Source organism: Mobula birostris, chromosome 7 (assembly GCF_030028105.1).
Source record: "Mobula birostris isolate sMobBir1 chromosome 7, sMobBir1.hap1, whole genome shotgun sequence".
Taxonomy (NCBI): Eukaryota; Metazoa; Chordata; class Chondrichthyes; order Myliobatiformes; family Myliobatidae; genus Mobula; species Mobula birostris.
In genome coordinates this window covers 178,220,034-178,234,507 of record NC_092376.1, presented here as the reverse complement: position 1 = coordinate 178,234,507, position 14,474 = coordinate 178,220,034, and the positions used below count along the sequence as shown (strand labels likewise).

At 43.8% G+C, this 14,474-nt stretch overlaps 1 protein-coding gene across 1 annotated transcript; it reads right to left on the bottom strand.

Annotated features, from left to right (window-relative positions):
* Positions 1–6,156: 6,156 nt before the first annotated feature.
* On the bottom strand, positions 6,157–9,714 carry LOC140200998 (protocadherin-10-like). Its single transcript, XM_072264634.1, has 2 exons — positions 7,044–9,714; positions 6,157–6,192 (listed from the first exon to the last, which is right to left on the bottom strand). Exons 1-2 carry the CDS (start codon positions 9,567–9,569, stop codon positions 6,157–6,159), a joined length of 2,562 nt encoding a protein of 853 aa, XP_072120735.1. The 5' UTR covers positions 9,570–9,714.
* Between the last annotated feature and the right edge of the window lie 4,760 nt (positions 9,715–14,474).

Genomic DNA, 14,474 nt, shown 5'->3' with positions numbered 1-14,474 from the left:
CCTAATCTCCTGCCCTCTCCCCATATCCCTTCATGCCCTGACCAATCGAGAATCTATCATCTTCTGCCTTAAATCTACTCAATGACTTAGCCTCCATAACTGCCTATGGAAAAGAATTCCACAGGTTCACTCTCTGGCTAAAGAAATTCCTCCTCTTCTCTGTTCTAAATAGATGCCCTCTATTCTGAGGCTGTGTCCTCTTAGACTCCCTCGCCATAGGAAATATCCCCTCCATATCCACTCTATCAAGGCCTTTCAACATTTAATAGGTTTCAATGAGATTATCCCTCATTCTTCTGAATTCCAATGAGTAGGGGCACAGAACCATTAAACACTCCCCTTTCAATCCCAGAATCATTTTTGCGAACCTCCTTTGAACCTGTTTCAATGTCAGCACATCATAAGGGGGCCCAAACTACTCACAGTACTCCAAGTGAGGTCCCACTAGTGCCTTATAAAGCCTCAACATTACATCCTTACCTTTCTGTTCTAGTCCTCTTGAAATGAATGCTAACAATGCATTTGTCTTCTTCATCACCAACTCAACCCGCAAAATTAACCTTAAGGAAATTCTGCACAAGGACACCAAGGTCATTTTGCACCTCAGATTTTTGAATTTTCTCTCCATTTAGAAAATAGTCTACACTTTCTTTTCTTCTATCAAAGTGCATGGCCATACACTTCTCAACAATATGTTCCACCTGCTATTTCGTTGTTCATTCTCCTAATTCTCCTAAGCCTCTCTGCTTCCTCAATACTTCCTGCCTCTCCACCTTTCTGAGTATTGTCTGCAAACTTGGCCACAAAACTATTAATTCCAATATTGTAATCATTGGCACAAAACGTAAAAAGAAGTGGTCCCAACACAGTCCACTTTGGAACACCACTAGTCACTGGCAGCCAATCAGAAAAGGCTCAATTTATTCCCACTCTTTGCCTCCTGCCAATCAGCTACCACTTTATCCATGATAGTATCTTTCATGTAATACCATAGGCTTTTAACTTGTTAAGCCTTATGTGTGACACCTTGTCAGAGACCTTTTGAAAATCCAAGTACACAACATTCACCGAATCTCCTTTGTCTATCTTGCTTGTTATTTCTTCAAAGAATTCTAACAGATTTGACAGGCAAGATTTTCCCTTGAGGAAACCATGCAGACTACAGCCTATTTTATCATGCATCTCCAAGTATCCCGAAACCACATTCTTAACAATCGACTCCAACAACTGAGTTTGAGATTCTGGGGGAGATTCAAACAAGAGGATGTGAGTTGAGAGTTAAAAGGCAAAAGTTTAGGGGTAACATGAGGGGGAACTTCTTTACTCAGAGAATGGTAGCTGTGTGGAACGAGCTGCCAGCAGAAGTGGTTGAGGCAGGTTCAATGTTATCATTTAAAGTTAAATTGGACAGCTATATAGACAGGAAAGGAATGGAGGGTTATGAGCTGAGTGAGGGTTGGTGGGACTAGGTGAGAGTAAGAGTTCGGCCTGAACTACAAGGGCCGAGATGGCCTGTTTCCGTGCTGTAATTGTTATATGGTTATATCTTCCCTACCACGAGGCCAGACTATCTGTACTATAATTTCTTTTCTTCTGCCTCTCTCCTTTCTTGAAGTGTGAAATGACACTTGCAGTTTTCCAGTCCTCCAGAACCATGCCAGAGTCCGTTGATTCTTGAAAGATCATTGCTGATGCCTCCATAGTTTCTACAGCCACCTCATTCAGAACCCTGGGATGTAGACCATCTAGTCCAGGCTACTTAGTTATCTTCAGACCTTTCAGTTTCCCAAGCACCTTCTCCCTTGTAATGGCTACTTCACTCACTTCTTCTCCCAACACTCTCAAACTTCTGGAATACTTCATGTGTCTTCCACAGTGGAGACTGATGCAAAATACTTATTCAGTTCATTCACTATTTCTTTGTTCACCATTACTACCTCTCCAGCATCATTATCCAGTGGTCTAAGATCTACTCTTGCCTCTCCTTTTCACTTTCCATATCTGAAGAAACTTTTTGTATTCTCTTTAATATTAATGGTTAGCTTACCTTTGTATTCCGTCTTTTCCTTCTTAATGGATTTTTAACTTGTCTTTTGTTGTTTTTTATGAGCTTCCCAATACTCTAACTTTCCACTAATGTCTGCTCAATTATATGCCCTCTCTTTAGCTTTTATGGTGGCTTTGTCTTCTCTTGTCAATCACAGTTGTGTCAATCTGCCTTCAGAATACTTCTTCTTCTTTGGGATGAATCTATCCTGCACCTTCCGAATTGCTCCCAGAAATTCTTTCCGTCATCCCTGCTAGTGGTCCCTTTCAATCAATTTTGGCCAGCTCCTCTTGTATACCTCTGTAATTCCCTTTACTCCACTGTAATGCTAATATATCTGACCTTAGCTTCTCCATCTCAAATTGTAGGGTGAAATTATATCATATTATAGTCACTTTCCCCTAAGGGTTCCTTTACCTTATTCTGTTTCAATACTGAACACCCAGCCTGGAATAGTTGACCCTCTACTGGGCTCAACCACGAGATGCTCTAAAAACGTACCTCATAGGCATTCTACAAATTCTCCCTCTTGGAATAAAGCAGGAACACAGATTTTCCAAGCTACCTGCATATTGAAATCCCCCATGACTTTCATAACATTGCCCTTTTGACATGAATTTTCTGTCTCCCATTGTAATTCGTAGACCACATCTTTACTATTGTTTAGAGATCTGTATATTACTGCCATCATAGTCTTTTTATCCTTCGAGTTTCCTAAATTTTACACCTTCCAATCCTATGTCAACTCTTTCTAAAGATTTGATTTCAGTTTTTACCACCAGAGTCACCCCACCCCTCTGTCTATCTGCCTGTCATTTTGTAACAATGTGTATCTTTGGATGTTAGGCTCCCAGCTGTAATTATCTTTCAGCCACAATTCAGTGATGTCCACAACATCATACATGCCAATCTGTGTGTGTATGTGTGTGTGTGTGTGTGTGTGTGTGTGTGTGTGTGTGTGTGTGTGTGTGTATACACACACACACATACACACATATATCTAGCCTTATTGTAATGTATATATTTTTATTATGTGTTATATGTATTACAATGAACAGCTGCTGCCAAACGAGATATTTCACAAATATGCCAGTGATATTAAACCTGATGCTGATTCACACAAATAACACATCATACATTGGTAGCGACGTTGTGCACATCAACCAGTCCCAAATATTTCTACACACTTTTGACCCAGAGTCATACTAGCAAGCACACAACGCCCGTGGCACTATGCTGCAGTTATTAATCCTCAGTCACATAACAGAACTATATAGAGAGAGAGGCATCATTGAATAATGTATAAATATCAAATATAACATTATTAAACGCACCATTATAACCCACAGCAACTGTGATCATTGCCCTTAGAAACTCCATTTCCGAAACCTGAAAATGTAATAAAACTGCACAGCATAAAAAAAGGCAATTGAACTGCTTTTGGCACGGTGGGATTGTACTGTATAATGAAAAAAAAAATCGTTAACAGACCACTGTGCAATTGCAACAGAGTATTGCCTTATGTTGTGCATCGCAGGTTCCAAAATTACTATGCTGTTTGGCTCTGATGCCAAAAGCACTCTGCAGTGTAGCTCCTTCCTATGGAGCAATGGACTACAAAGAATCACCTGGTAGAAGAATCAGTTCCCAGTTGCAGGTGTACTCTGCAGAAAGTTAATTGAAGTGAAGTTGAAATGAAATTAAGTGAATGTATTATCACTTTAATAGACGACAGGCACAAAATGACAAAAAGTTCACTTACAGGCGGGATAGGCAATGGAAGTTCCATTTTAAATATTCTACACACATTAGCCACTTCGTTATGTACACCTGCACACCTACTCAATGCATAAAAGCCTGCAGACAAGATCAAGAGATTCAGTTGCTGTACAGTCCAAACGTCAGAACGGGGAAGAAATGTGATCTAAGTAACTTTAACCATGGAATGATTGGTGGTGACAGTCGGAGTGGTTTGAGAATCGCGGTTACTTCTGATCCCCTGGGGTTTTCACGCACAATGGTCTCTACAGTTTACAGAGAATGGTGTGAAAACCAAAGAAAAACATCCAGTGAGCGGCTGTTTTGTGGGCGAAAATGCCTTGTTAATGAGAGAGATCAGAGGAGAATGGCCAGGCTGCTTCAAGCAGATATGAAGCCGGCAGGTATTCAAGTAATCATGCGTTACAACAGAACATACAAAACATCGAACTTTAAGCGGATGGGCTTCAGCAGCAAAAGACCAGCAACATACACTTAGTGGCCACTTTATTAAGTACAGAAGATACCAAAAAATTAGGCCACTGGTTTGTGTTTCCTAATGATTACATGTTGGGTTGCACATGAAAAGACACTCCTCTTCAGGACAATGGACAGCAGCTAAACCCAGCAATGAACATTTCGGGAATGGACACGGGAGAAGTTGGATTATTTCAAACCTCGGTGACTGCAGACAAACTGAGTATTAGCCGCCTCTAAATAAAAAGTCCCATTGCAATTAAGTCCCACGAAAAGCCTGAAACGCTTGATTTAACAGGGGGGATGACTATGCAGTTCCAGACTTTTGATAACGAGAATAGTTGAAGGGCAGAATTCTGTGATCAATAGAAAAAAAAAGGCTCCTTCACCGAAAAGGGCAGCTTTTGATTTACACACTGCCATTGGCACTGAGGGGGAGTGAAGAAACCGTATCTGACATGAATCAAACGTGTGGTCATATTGGTTCGACTTACCCTTTACCAGCCTGTGCACATCTCTGGCAGAAATGCCCTTTTTCCAAAGTTATTGCATATGGATGATTTATACCTTAGCTCTAGGCAAACTGTTGAAGAATGTCGTGTTTCTTTTCTGTATATTAACCTTATCCGGTAAAAACATTTTAAAATTGCATTTCTTAAAAACAAACGTTTTGATTTCACGAGAATCTTAATATAATTAAAATACTCGTATTGACCTCAGGAATATCTATCTGAAATATAGTTTTCTTCTAGTTGTTTCTTGAAACAGGCGAGTGGGGAATAGGGACCATCGCCGCCACAGTACCTACATCACAGTCTGGTACGGGAATTGCAAGGCATCTGTCCGCAAGACCCTACAAAGAATTGCGAGGTCTGTTGAGAAGATCATCGTGGTCTTTCTTCTACACATCCGAGATATTTATCAGAAGAGCTGCGTAGTATTGCCAAGGATCCCTCCCATCCATCCCTCAATCTCTTTGACACCCTGTCATCCGCCAGGAGGTACTGCAGCATTAGGACAAGGAATGTTAGGTTGAAAAACAGCTCGTTCCCCCAGGCCGTGAGACTACTGAAGTCTCTGGCATCACTCAAATTTCACCACGTATGAAGCGCCAGTAGTTTATTCTCCAACTTGTGTCGTAAATGCACCTAATGCTAACTGTCAATCTTCTGCACTATATTTTATTATTTGTTAATTTATTTGTAGTATTACTTTATGTGATATGTGTGTACGTTATATGTACTGTGTTGTGTATCTTGCCAACGGGAACGTTGTTTCATTTAGCGGTACATATGTATACAGTCGAATGACAATAAACGTGAACTTGAACTTGGACAAGGGATCAGACCTTCAATGCCTGGTACTGAAATCGCAACTGCAAGGGTTCAAAGTCTCAAAGAATCAAAGCTTTAAAATAATTTTCATTCCATGCCACCTCAGGGGCAGACAGTGACGGCTGTTATTGGAAAGCTGGTGATCAGTATGGCTGTTATTCTATCTATTCAGCTCAACTTAATCAATTCTGATCACTTTATTGCCAAAATGACTTTCCAATCCTCTTAAAACATTTCCCCCCGCTGGAAGTTATCAAACAGTTCAAAGGGTTTCTATACAGGGCTTTTCCCTTTGAAGCGGTTAATTAAATACCACTGCTCATCAGATTTGCTCTGGGCTTCCTAGACCCAGAGTCCCCGCCACTCTAATTTACTGTAGGTAGTCTAGACGCAGACTCTATTCGTGGTGGAAGCAATTTTCAGCAGGCCAAGATAGATAGAGTACTTTGAATTCACAGTTAGGTTAAAAGTCTGTGAGCGCTACGTCCTGAGCTATACTGGGGAAATCACGCAAGAAAGGATCTCTTCATTAATTCCCGTTCAAGGAATGAACAACGCACCATGGAGACCCGAAACCTGTGAAAAAGATAAATCACAGGTTATGGATCATACCAGACGTGACGATAACCCGTTTATGGCGCTCGCTGGTACAATAACCGCAACGGTCAAGCAATGCTCTCCCATTTAGTTTGCGTTTCCGAGTTAGCGCTGGTGGGGAACTCCCGGCTTCAACTGACTATTGGATTCTGACAGACCAGCCACTATTCTAACGCTAAACACCTAGTTAGTTATTGGTTATCTTATAACCCGCCAAATCTAGTATGAACTTATCCAGGTGTAATGAACTCAGTGGCCACTTTATTAGGTATACACCTATAATGCAAAATCTAATCAGCCAATCAGCTGGCAGCAACTCAATCCGTAAAATCATGCAGCCGTGGTCAAGAGGTTCAGCTGTTGTTCAGACTATACATCAGAATGGAGGTGAACCGAAATGATTTTGACTGTGGGATGATTGTTAGTGCCGGAAGGGGTGATTTAGTTAGCTCAGAATCTGCTGATCTCCTGGAATTTACGCGTATAAGTCTCTAGAGTTTACAGAGAATGGTGCGGAAAACAAACAAAAACATCCTGTGAGTAGTAATTTTGTGGGCAAACAAAAAAACCATGGCCAGGCTGATTCAAGCTTACAGGAAGACAACAGTAACAATAGTGGTTTGCGGGAAAGCATCTCTAAACTCACTGTGAGGGCGAACCACGAAGCTGATGGGCTACAACAGCAGATAACCACGCTGGGCTCCACTCCTGTACCTAATAAAGTGGCCACTGAGTGTATATTCAACATAAAGATTAATTACGCCCAGCGATGAGGAGAGACCTTCCAATTCAAAGGACAAAGAAATTATCACCTTTCTTGTGTAACTCACCTCATTGGATAGATTGGTTCCAATATTCGGCCCATCTAATGCCTGCTTCCTCCACGTGGTCACGTAGGGGCTGGCGGGCTTTGTGCTAGTTCCGGCGGGAGTGGAGGAGCTGTAAGGTTTGAGGAACATTAAGTCGCTCTTTGCCGATTCGGGACTCAGGCATACCTTGTAGCAATAGGTCTGGGAAAGTGAGCCACTGCCGCCTACCTCCATGGAGTTCGGCGGGACTTTCGCACTGGGGGGTATCTGAAAGTTGTTGTGTGAGTTATTCAGCACGTCCCTGGAATGTCTTCTCCGGAGGCAGCAACAACGGCTGGATCCACGGGAGCAACAGGTACAGAGAGGACAGCGGGGGCCAAGAGTGCCGTGTCTATCCTTGTGACACTTGATGGTCACCAGAGCGATAATGGCCAACAGGAACACAAAGGAGACGGAACCCAGCGAGACAATTAAGTAAAGGTTGAAATCGGAGAAGTATTCAATGGTTTGGGGCCCGTCGGTTAAGTCCGAGATGATCTCTGGAACACTGTCGACTATCGAGACGCTGATGGTGACAGAGGTGGAGAGAGGTGGCTTTCCATTGTCCGTGACATGGACCACCAACCTCTGTCTAGGGGAATCATGGTCTTCAAAACGCCGCGTGGTCCGAATCTCTCCGATGGACGGGTCCACGCTGAACAGTCCAGGATTTGTGGCTTGGAACAGTAGGTAACTCAGCCTGGAGTTCTGACCAGAGTCGTCGTCGACAGCCGTTACTTTCGCAACGAGGTAACCGGGATCAGCGGAACGAGGCACCATCTCTACCGAGCCATTCGGCGGCAGTGGGGACACGATCTCGGGAGCATTGTCATTCTGATCCAGGATAATCACCGTCACCGTAACGTTGTTGTGCAGAGATGGAAACCCCGCGTCTTGAGCCTGAATTTGGACCTGGAAATTCTTGAGTTGCTCGTAGTCAAAAGAGCGCAACGCATAAAGGTTGCCCGTGTTTAAGTTGATGGAAACATATGATGAAACGGGAGTACCCTTTATCTTACTGTCTAAGATGCAGTAGGAGACATAGGCGTTCTGGTCAGAATCCGGATCCCAGGCGGAGACAGAACAGATAGACGCACCGGGCGCGTTATTTTCCATCAGGTATACGGTGTAGGACGGGTGTGCAAAACGGGGAGCGTTATCGTTCACATCCGAAACCTTGACGAGAATGGTTTTGACGGTGGAAAGGGGAGGGGTGCCCAAGTCTGTGACAGTAATACTCACGTTATACTCGAAAACTCTCTCGCGGTCCAGGCGATCATCCGTAACCAGAGTATAATAGTTCTTGAAAGACGACTGGAGTTTGAAAGGGAGATGGGCGGAGATGTGGCAAGTAGTCTTTCCGTTCTCTCCGGAATCACGGTCGGTCACGCTGATCAGGGCGATCACGGCTCCTGGCAAAGCGTCCTCCGGAATCGGACTGGACACTGAAGTCAGTATCACCTCGGGCGCGTTGTCGTTGACATCGATGATCTCCACAACCACTGTGCAATGCACGGCCGCCGTGTAAAGACCCCTATCTTTCGCCTGAACATAAATCTCGTAAACACTCGCCTCTTCGTAGTCCACCACTCCCTTGACCCAAATTTCTCCAGTATGGGCATCGACCCGAAAGAGTTGCCGCAGCCTCGCGGGCGCATGGTTGCTGAACGAATAGGTCACCTCTCCGTAGGAGCCTTGGTCCAAGTCGGTAGCGTTAAGTTTAATCACCAAAGTGTTCTTCGGGGCGTTTTCCACCAGGCACACAGTATACACAGCCTGGTCAAAGACCGGGGCGTTATCGTTAACATCAAGGACCGTGACTATGACCTGAGCTGTACCCGATCTCTCCGGGACGCCGCCGTCCTGAGCAGTGAGAACCATCTGATGCACCGCCTGATTCTCCCTGTCCAGTGATCTGTCCAGAACCAGCACGGGAAAGTTATTGCGTTCGTTGCGAGTCTGAACCTCCAAGCTGAAGTACTGGTTGGGACTGAGCCGGTAGCTTTGCAGCGAGTTGGTGCCCACGTCCGGATCGTGGGCGTTCTCAAGCGGGAAGCGCGACCCGAGTGCCACGGACTCCGCGATCTCCAAACGGAATTCACGCCAAGGGAAACTAGGGGAATTGTCGTTCACGTCCAGTATCTCCACTTCCACGCGATGCAACTCTAACGGATTCTCCACTACGATCTCCAGATGCAGGAAGCAATTGGGGCTCAGGTCACACAACTGCTCCCGGTCCATCTTCTCGTTTACGAAGAGAATCCCGTTCTCCAGATTCACCTCCAAGTACTGGGTGTTAGCGGCGGGGACAATGCGAAACCTGCGGGCGGAGAGTTGCCTGACATCCAGTCCCAGATCGTCGGCGATGTTCCCAACAAACGCACCGTGTTTCAACTCTTCGGGAATCGAGTAGCGAATCTGCCCGGTGATAATATCCCAGACGCAAAACGAGATTATCAGGGTCATCATTTGCCACCTCAGACAGGTGTTTTTGTGAGAATTAGCCATTGTCCTGCTCGTACCTTATGCGAATCGCAGACGGGTAAGTTCTGGTTATCTTCAGCATTGGGCAGCAGAAGAGAAAGCGGCAGAGAGCATTGTTTTGAAGGGAGTTAACGAGCGATATGCGTAAAGACGCACATTGATCCTTCAGTTCGAGTCTGGCAACCAGGAGACATGCTGTCACAGTGAAGGCTTGCCAAAGCCGGCTCCGGTTTCCTCGACTCCGCTCCCACCTTTTACTCCTTCCACTCTCGGCTGTTTGTAAATGTTCACTGTCTCCGGTAGAAAGGCGGGAGTGCAGTTTGATGTAACAGAGCTTCAGCCCCAATTCACCGTCTCATTGGAGGACTCCGGTTAGGCTAAATTAACCCTTTAGTAGCTGCAGCGGTTTTCTGTGCCAATGTAGACTCCAGCAGTTAAATGGAGAGACGGAGACTGAAGGTGCTAGAATTGAGGGCAAAACAAAAGGGAGCTGTAAGAGATATTCAGCGGCTCGGGCTGCATCTGTGGGGCGGGGGGGTGGGGGGTAGTAGAGTAAATTGTCGACTCTCGGGTCGAAACCTTCTATCTAGACTGAAAGAGTCTATAAAGACTATAAAGAGCCCATAAGAGCATAATTAGGCCTTTCGGCCCATTGAGTCTGTTCTGTCATGGGATCTTGTGTGATTTATTATCCCTCTCAACCCCATTCTCACGTCTTCTCCCCGTAACGTTTGACGCCCGTACTAATCAAAACCCTGTCAACCGCCGCTCTAAATATACCCAGCGACTTTGCCACCACGGCTGTCTATGGCATTGAATTCCACAGAATCACCGCCCTCTGCTTAAATAAATTCCTCTTTATCTCAGTTTTAAAAGGACAGCCCTCTATACTAAGGCTGTGCCCTCGGGTCCCACATTCACCCACTATAGGAAACATCCTTTCCATGTCCACTCGCTATATTTCAATATTCGATAGATTTCAATCAGATCCCGCCCCCCCCATCCTTCTAAACTCCAGCGAGTACAGCCTCAGAGCTATCAATCGCTACTCACATATTAACCCTTTCATTCGCAGGATCATTCCCGTGAATCTCCCTTGAACACTCTCCAATGTCAGCATCTCCTTTCTAAGATAAGTATACCTAAATTGCTCACAATACTCCAAGTGAGAGGAGGCGAGAGGTGAGTTTAAACGTTAGAAACCAAAACAGACCGTGAATGCAGTCAATAAGTATCGAGGAATAAGTCTTGGGAAGAACCGACGTTCTATTTTTCTTTACTGTTTGCATGATTTGCCTTCTTTTGCATATTGGTCGTTTGTTAGTGTTTATTTATATATCGGTCTGTCAATGTGCAGGTAGGTTATTTTATGTATAGTTTTCATCAATTCTATTGCATTTCTTTACTTTCCTGTAAATGCCTGCAAGAAAATGAATCTCAATTTAGTATATGGTAACATGTGAACATTGATAATAAATTTTACTTTGACTTTGAACATAATGGAAGACTCCACCCGTCCTCACCTTTTCTCTTCTCAGTGGTCCCACTGGGCAGAAGGTACAAAAGCCTGAAGCCAAGTTCAAGGACAGCTTCTATCCCACTGTTATCAAACTATTGAGTATCAAGCACGATAAGATGGACTCCTGACCTCACAATCTACCTCATCATGACCTTGCATCTTATTGTCTGCCTCAACTGCACTTTCTCTGAAACGTTAACACTCTATTTTCCCATATGTTATTGTTTTATCTTGTTCTACCTCAATGCGCTTTGTAATGAAATAATCTGTATGATTGGCTTCGTCCTGACCCTCTCCAATGCCAGCACATCTCTTCTTGGATAAGGGTCCCAAAATTGCTCACAATATCCTAAGTCTGGTCTGACCAATGCCTTATAAAGCCTCAGTATTACCTCCTTGTGTTTACATTCTAGTCCTCTCGAAATGAATGTTAGGTTTGTACTACTTTCCTTACCACCAACTCAAGCTACAAGTTAACCTTCAGCAAATTTGTTTCCTTGTTTAGAAAATAGTCATCACCTTTATTCCTTCTACCAAAGTCGATTTTTTTCTCTCCCCGCCCCATCCCCACCACCCCAACCTCCTATAACTAATAGCTTCTATCCCACCATTATTTATTGAGGTACTGTGCAGAATAGGTCCTTCTGGCCCTTCTAACCATGCTGCCCAGCAAATCCCCAATTTAATCATGGGACAATTTCCAATGACCAATTAACCTACCAACTAAGTATGTCTTTAGACTGTGGCAGGAAACTGGAGCACCCAGGGAAAACCTACGTGGTCACGGGGAGAACATACAAGCTCCTTACAGACAGAGGCTGTTATCAGACACTTGAATGGATCTCTCACAGCTAAGAGCTGAACTCTTGATCCCACAGTCTCCCTCATCAAGACCCTTGCACTTTATTGTCTGCCTGCACTGCACTTTCTCTGTAACTGTAACACTTTATTCCGCATTCCCTTGTTTTCAACTTGTACTACCTTTGTGCACTGATGTCTTGAGATGTTCCATATCGTGACTCCAATATGACATAAAACGAAATGCAGGCAGTGACGTTGTGTTGACTCGTAGAAACTACTGTAATATAAGAATATGGGCATGTCAATATACAGGTAGATTCTATTATTATTATATAGTCAAAGGTATAGTCTCAAAAACAATTACCTTCTCCTGATCAAATCATCCACCCACTAATCTACCGCTACTTTATCTTTTCCTGTCAGTCATATCATGTACAGACAGACACTCCTGTACCTGGCATCACTTTATAGACATACAATGGGTATGTCTACAATGGGTAGTTAAAAATGACCAATGCGTCACTGGCACTAGCCTAAATGCTATCATATATACAGATAGGTGCTAGAAAAGGGCCAGTAAGATTACGAAGGATCCGACCCTCCCTGTCCATGGAAGGAGGCTATGTAACATCCACACCAGGACCACGAGACTCAAAAATGTTTACTTTCCACAAGCGGTAAGACAGATCAGCACTTCCACCCACTAACTCCACCACTACTTTATTATTTCCTGACACTCACCTTATGTACAGACACTCCTATGCCTAATGTCATTTTTTGCACATACAATCAATTTGTGTGTATAAGCAATCTTATGCATTTATATTTATTATGTTACTTTTCTTATTGTGTTTTTATCTTATTGTGTTTTTTGTGCTGCATCAGATCTCAAGTAGCAATTATTTTGTTCTCCTTAACACTTGTGAACTGGAAATGATATTAAACAATCTTGAATTTTGAATAATCTCTTCCAGATAACTAAACTGTAGAGTAAATGAAGCTATACAGCAAAGAAAGGGGCCCTCAATCTAACTCATTTATGTCAACCAAGTTGGCCACTTGAGCTAATCCCATTTGCCTATGGTCAGCATATTTCCTTCTAAATAACGAGTGAATGATTTGGGCCAAGACCCTTCACCAGTGCTTGCCACATATCACCTTCTCCCTTTCACCTTAAATTCATGTCCCTTAGTATGTGGCACCTGTACCCTAAGGAAAGCATTCTGACTGTCTCCCTATTTGAGATGATAAGACCATATGACCATAGAGGTAGGAAAAAAACAGAGTAGACTATTTTCTAAATGGAGAGAAAAATTCAAAAATCTGAGGAGGTAAAGGACTTCGCAGTCCTTGAGCAAGATTCACTAAAGATTAATTTGCAGTTGTGAGGAAGGCACTAAAATGATTCCAGGATTGAATAGCTTGCCGTATGAAGGGTGTTTAATGGCCTGTATTCACCAGAATCCAGAAGAAGGAGGGGTGACCTAATTGAAACCTATCGAATGTTGAAAGGCCTCAATAAAGTGGATGTGGAAAGGATGCTTCCTATAGTGGAGAGTCAAGGACCAGAGGATACAGCTTCAGAATAGAGGACTGTCCTTTTAGAATGGAGGTGAGAGGTAAATTCTTTAGCCAGAGGGTGGTGAATCTGTGGAATTCATTGCCGCAGGCAGATATGAAGGCCAAGTCTTTACATACGTTTAAGGCAGAGGTTGATAGATTTGTCATTGGTCAGGGCATAAATCTCCTGGACCTGAGGGAATGCACCCTCGGGTTCAGAAGGAAGAAGCTGGGGAGACTACAGAGGCACTAACAATGATCTTTCAAGAATTGATAGATTCTGACATTGTAACGGATGACTGGAAAATTGCAAATGTTACTCCGTTATTTAAGAAGGGTGGGAGGCAGCAGAAAGGAAACAATAGACCTGTTAGCCTGACATCAGTGGTTGAGAAGTTGTTGGAATCGATTGTTAGGGATGATATTATGGAGTACCTGGAGGCACATGACAAGATGGGCCAAAGCCAGCATGGTTTCCTGAAAGGAAAATCCTGCCTGACAAACCTACTGCAATTCTTTGAGGAAATTACAAGCAGGGTAGACAAAGGAGATGCAGTAGACATGATGTACTTGTATTTTCAGAAGGCCTTTGACAAGGTGCTGACACATGAGGCTGCTTAGCAAGATAAGAGCCCATGGAATTAAGGGAAGTTACTAGCATGGGTGGAGCATTGGCTGGTCAGCAGAAAGCAGAGTGGGAATAAGGGGATCCTATTCAGGCTGGCAGCCGGTTACCAATGGAGTTCCACAGGGGCCAGTGTTGGGACCACTGCTTTTTACGATGTATGTTAATGATTGGGACTACGGTATTAATGGATTTGTGGCTAAATTTGCTGAAAATACAAAGGTAGGTGGAGGAGCAGGTAGTGTTGAGGAAACAGAGAGACTGCAGAGAGACTTAGATAGTTTAGGAAATGGGCAAAGAAGTGACAAATGAAATAGAATGTTGGAAAGTGTATGGCCATGCACTTTGGTGGAAGAAATATAGCGGCAGACTATTATTTAGATGGGGAGAGAATTCAAAATGCAGGGATGCAAAGGGACTTGGG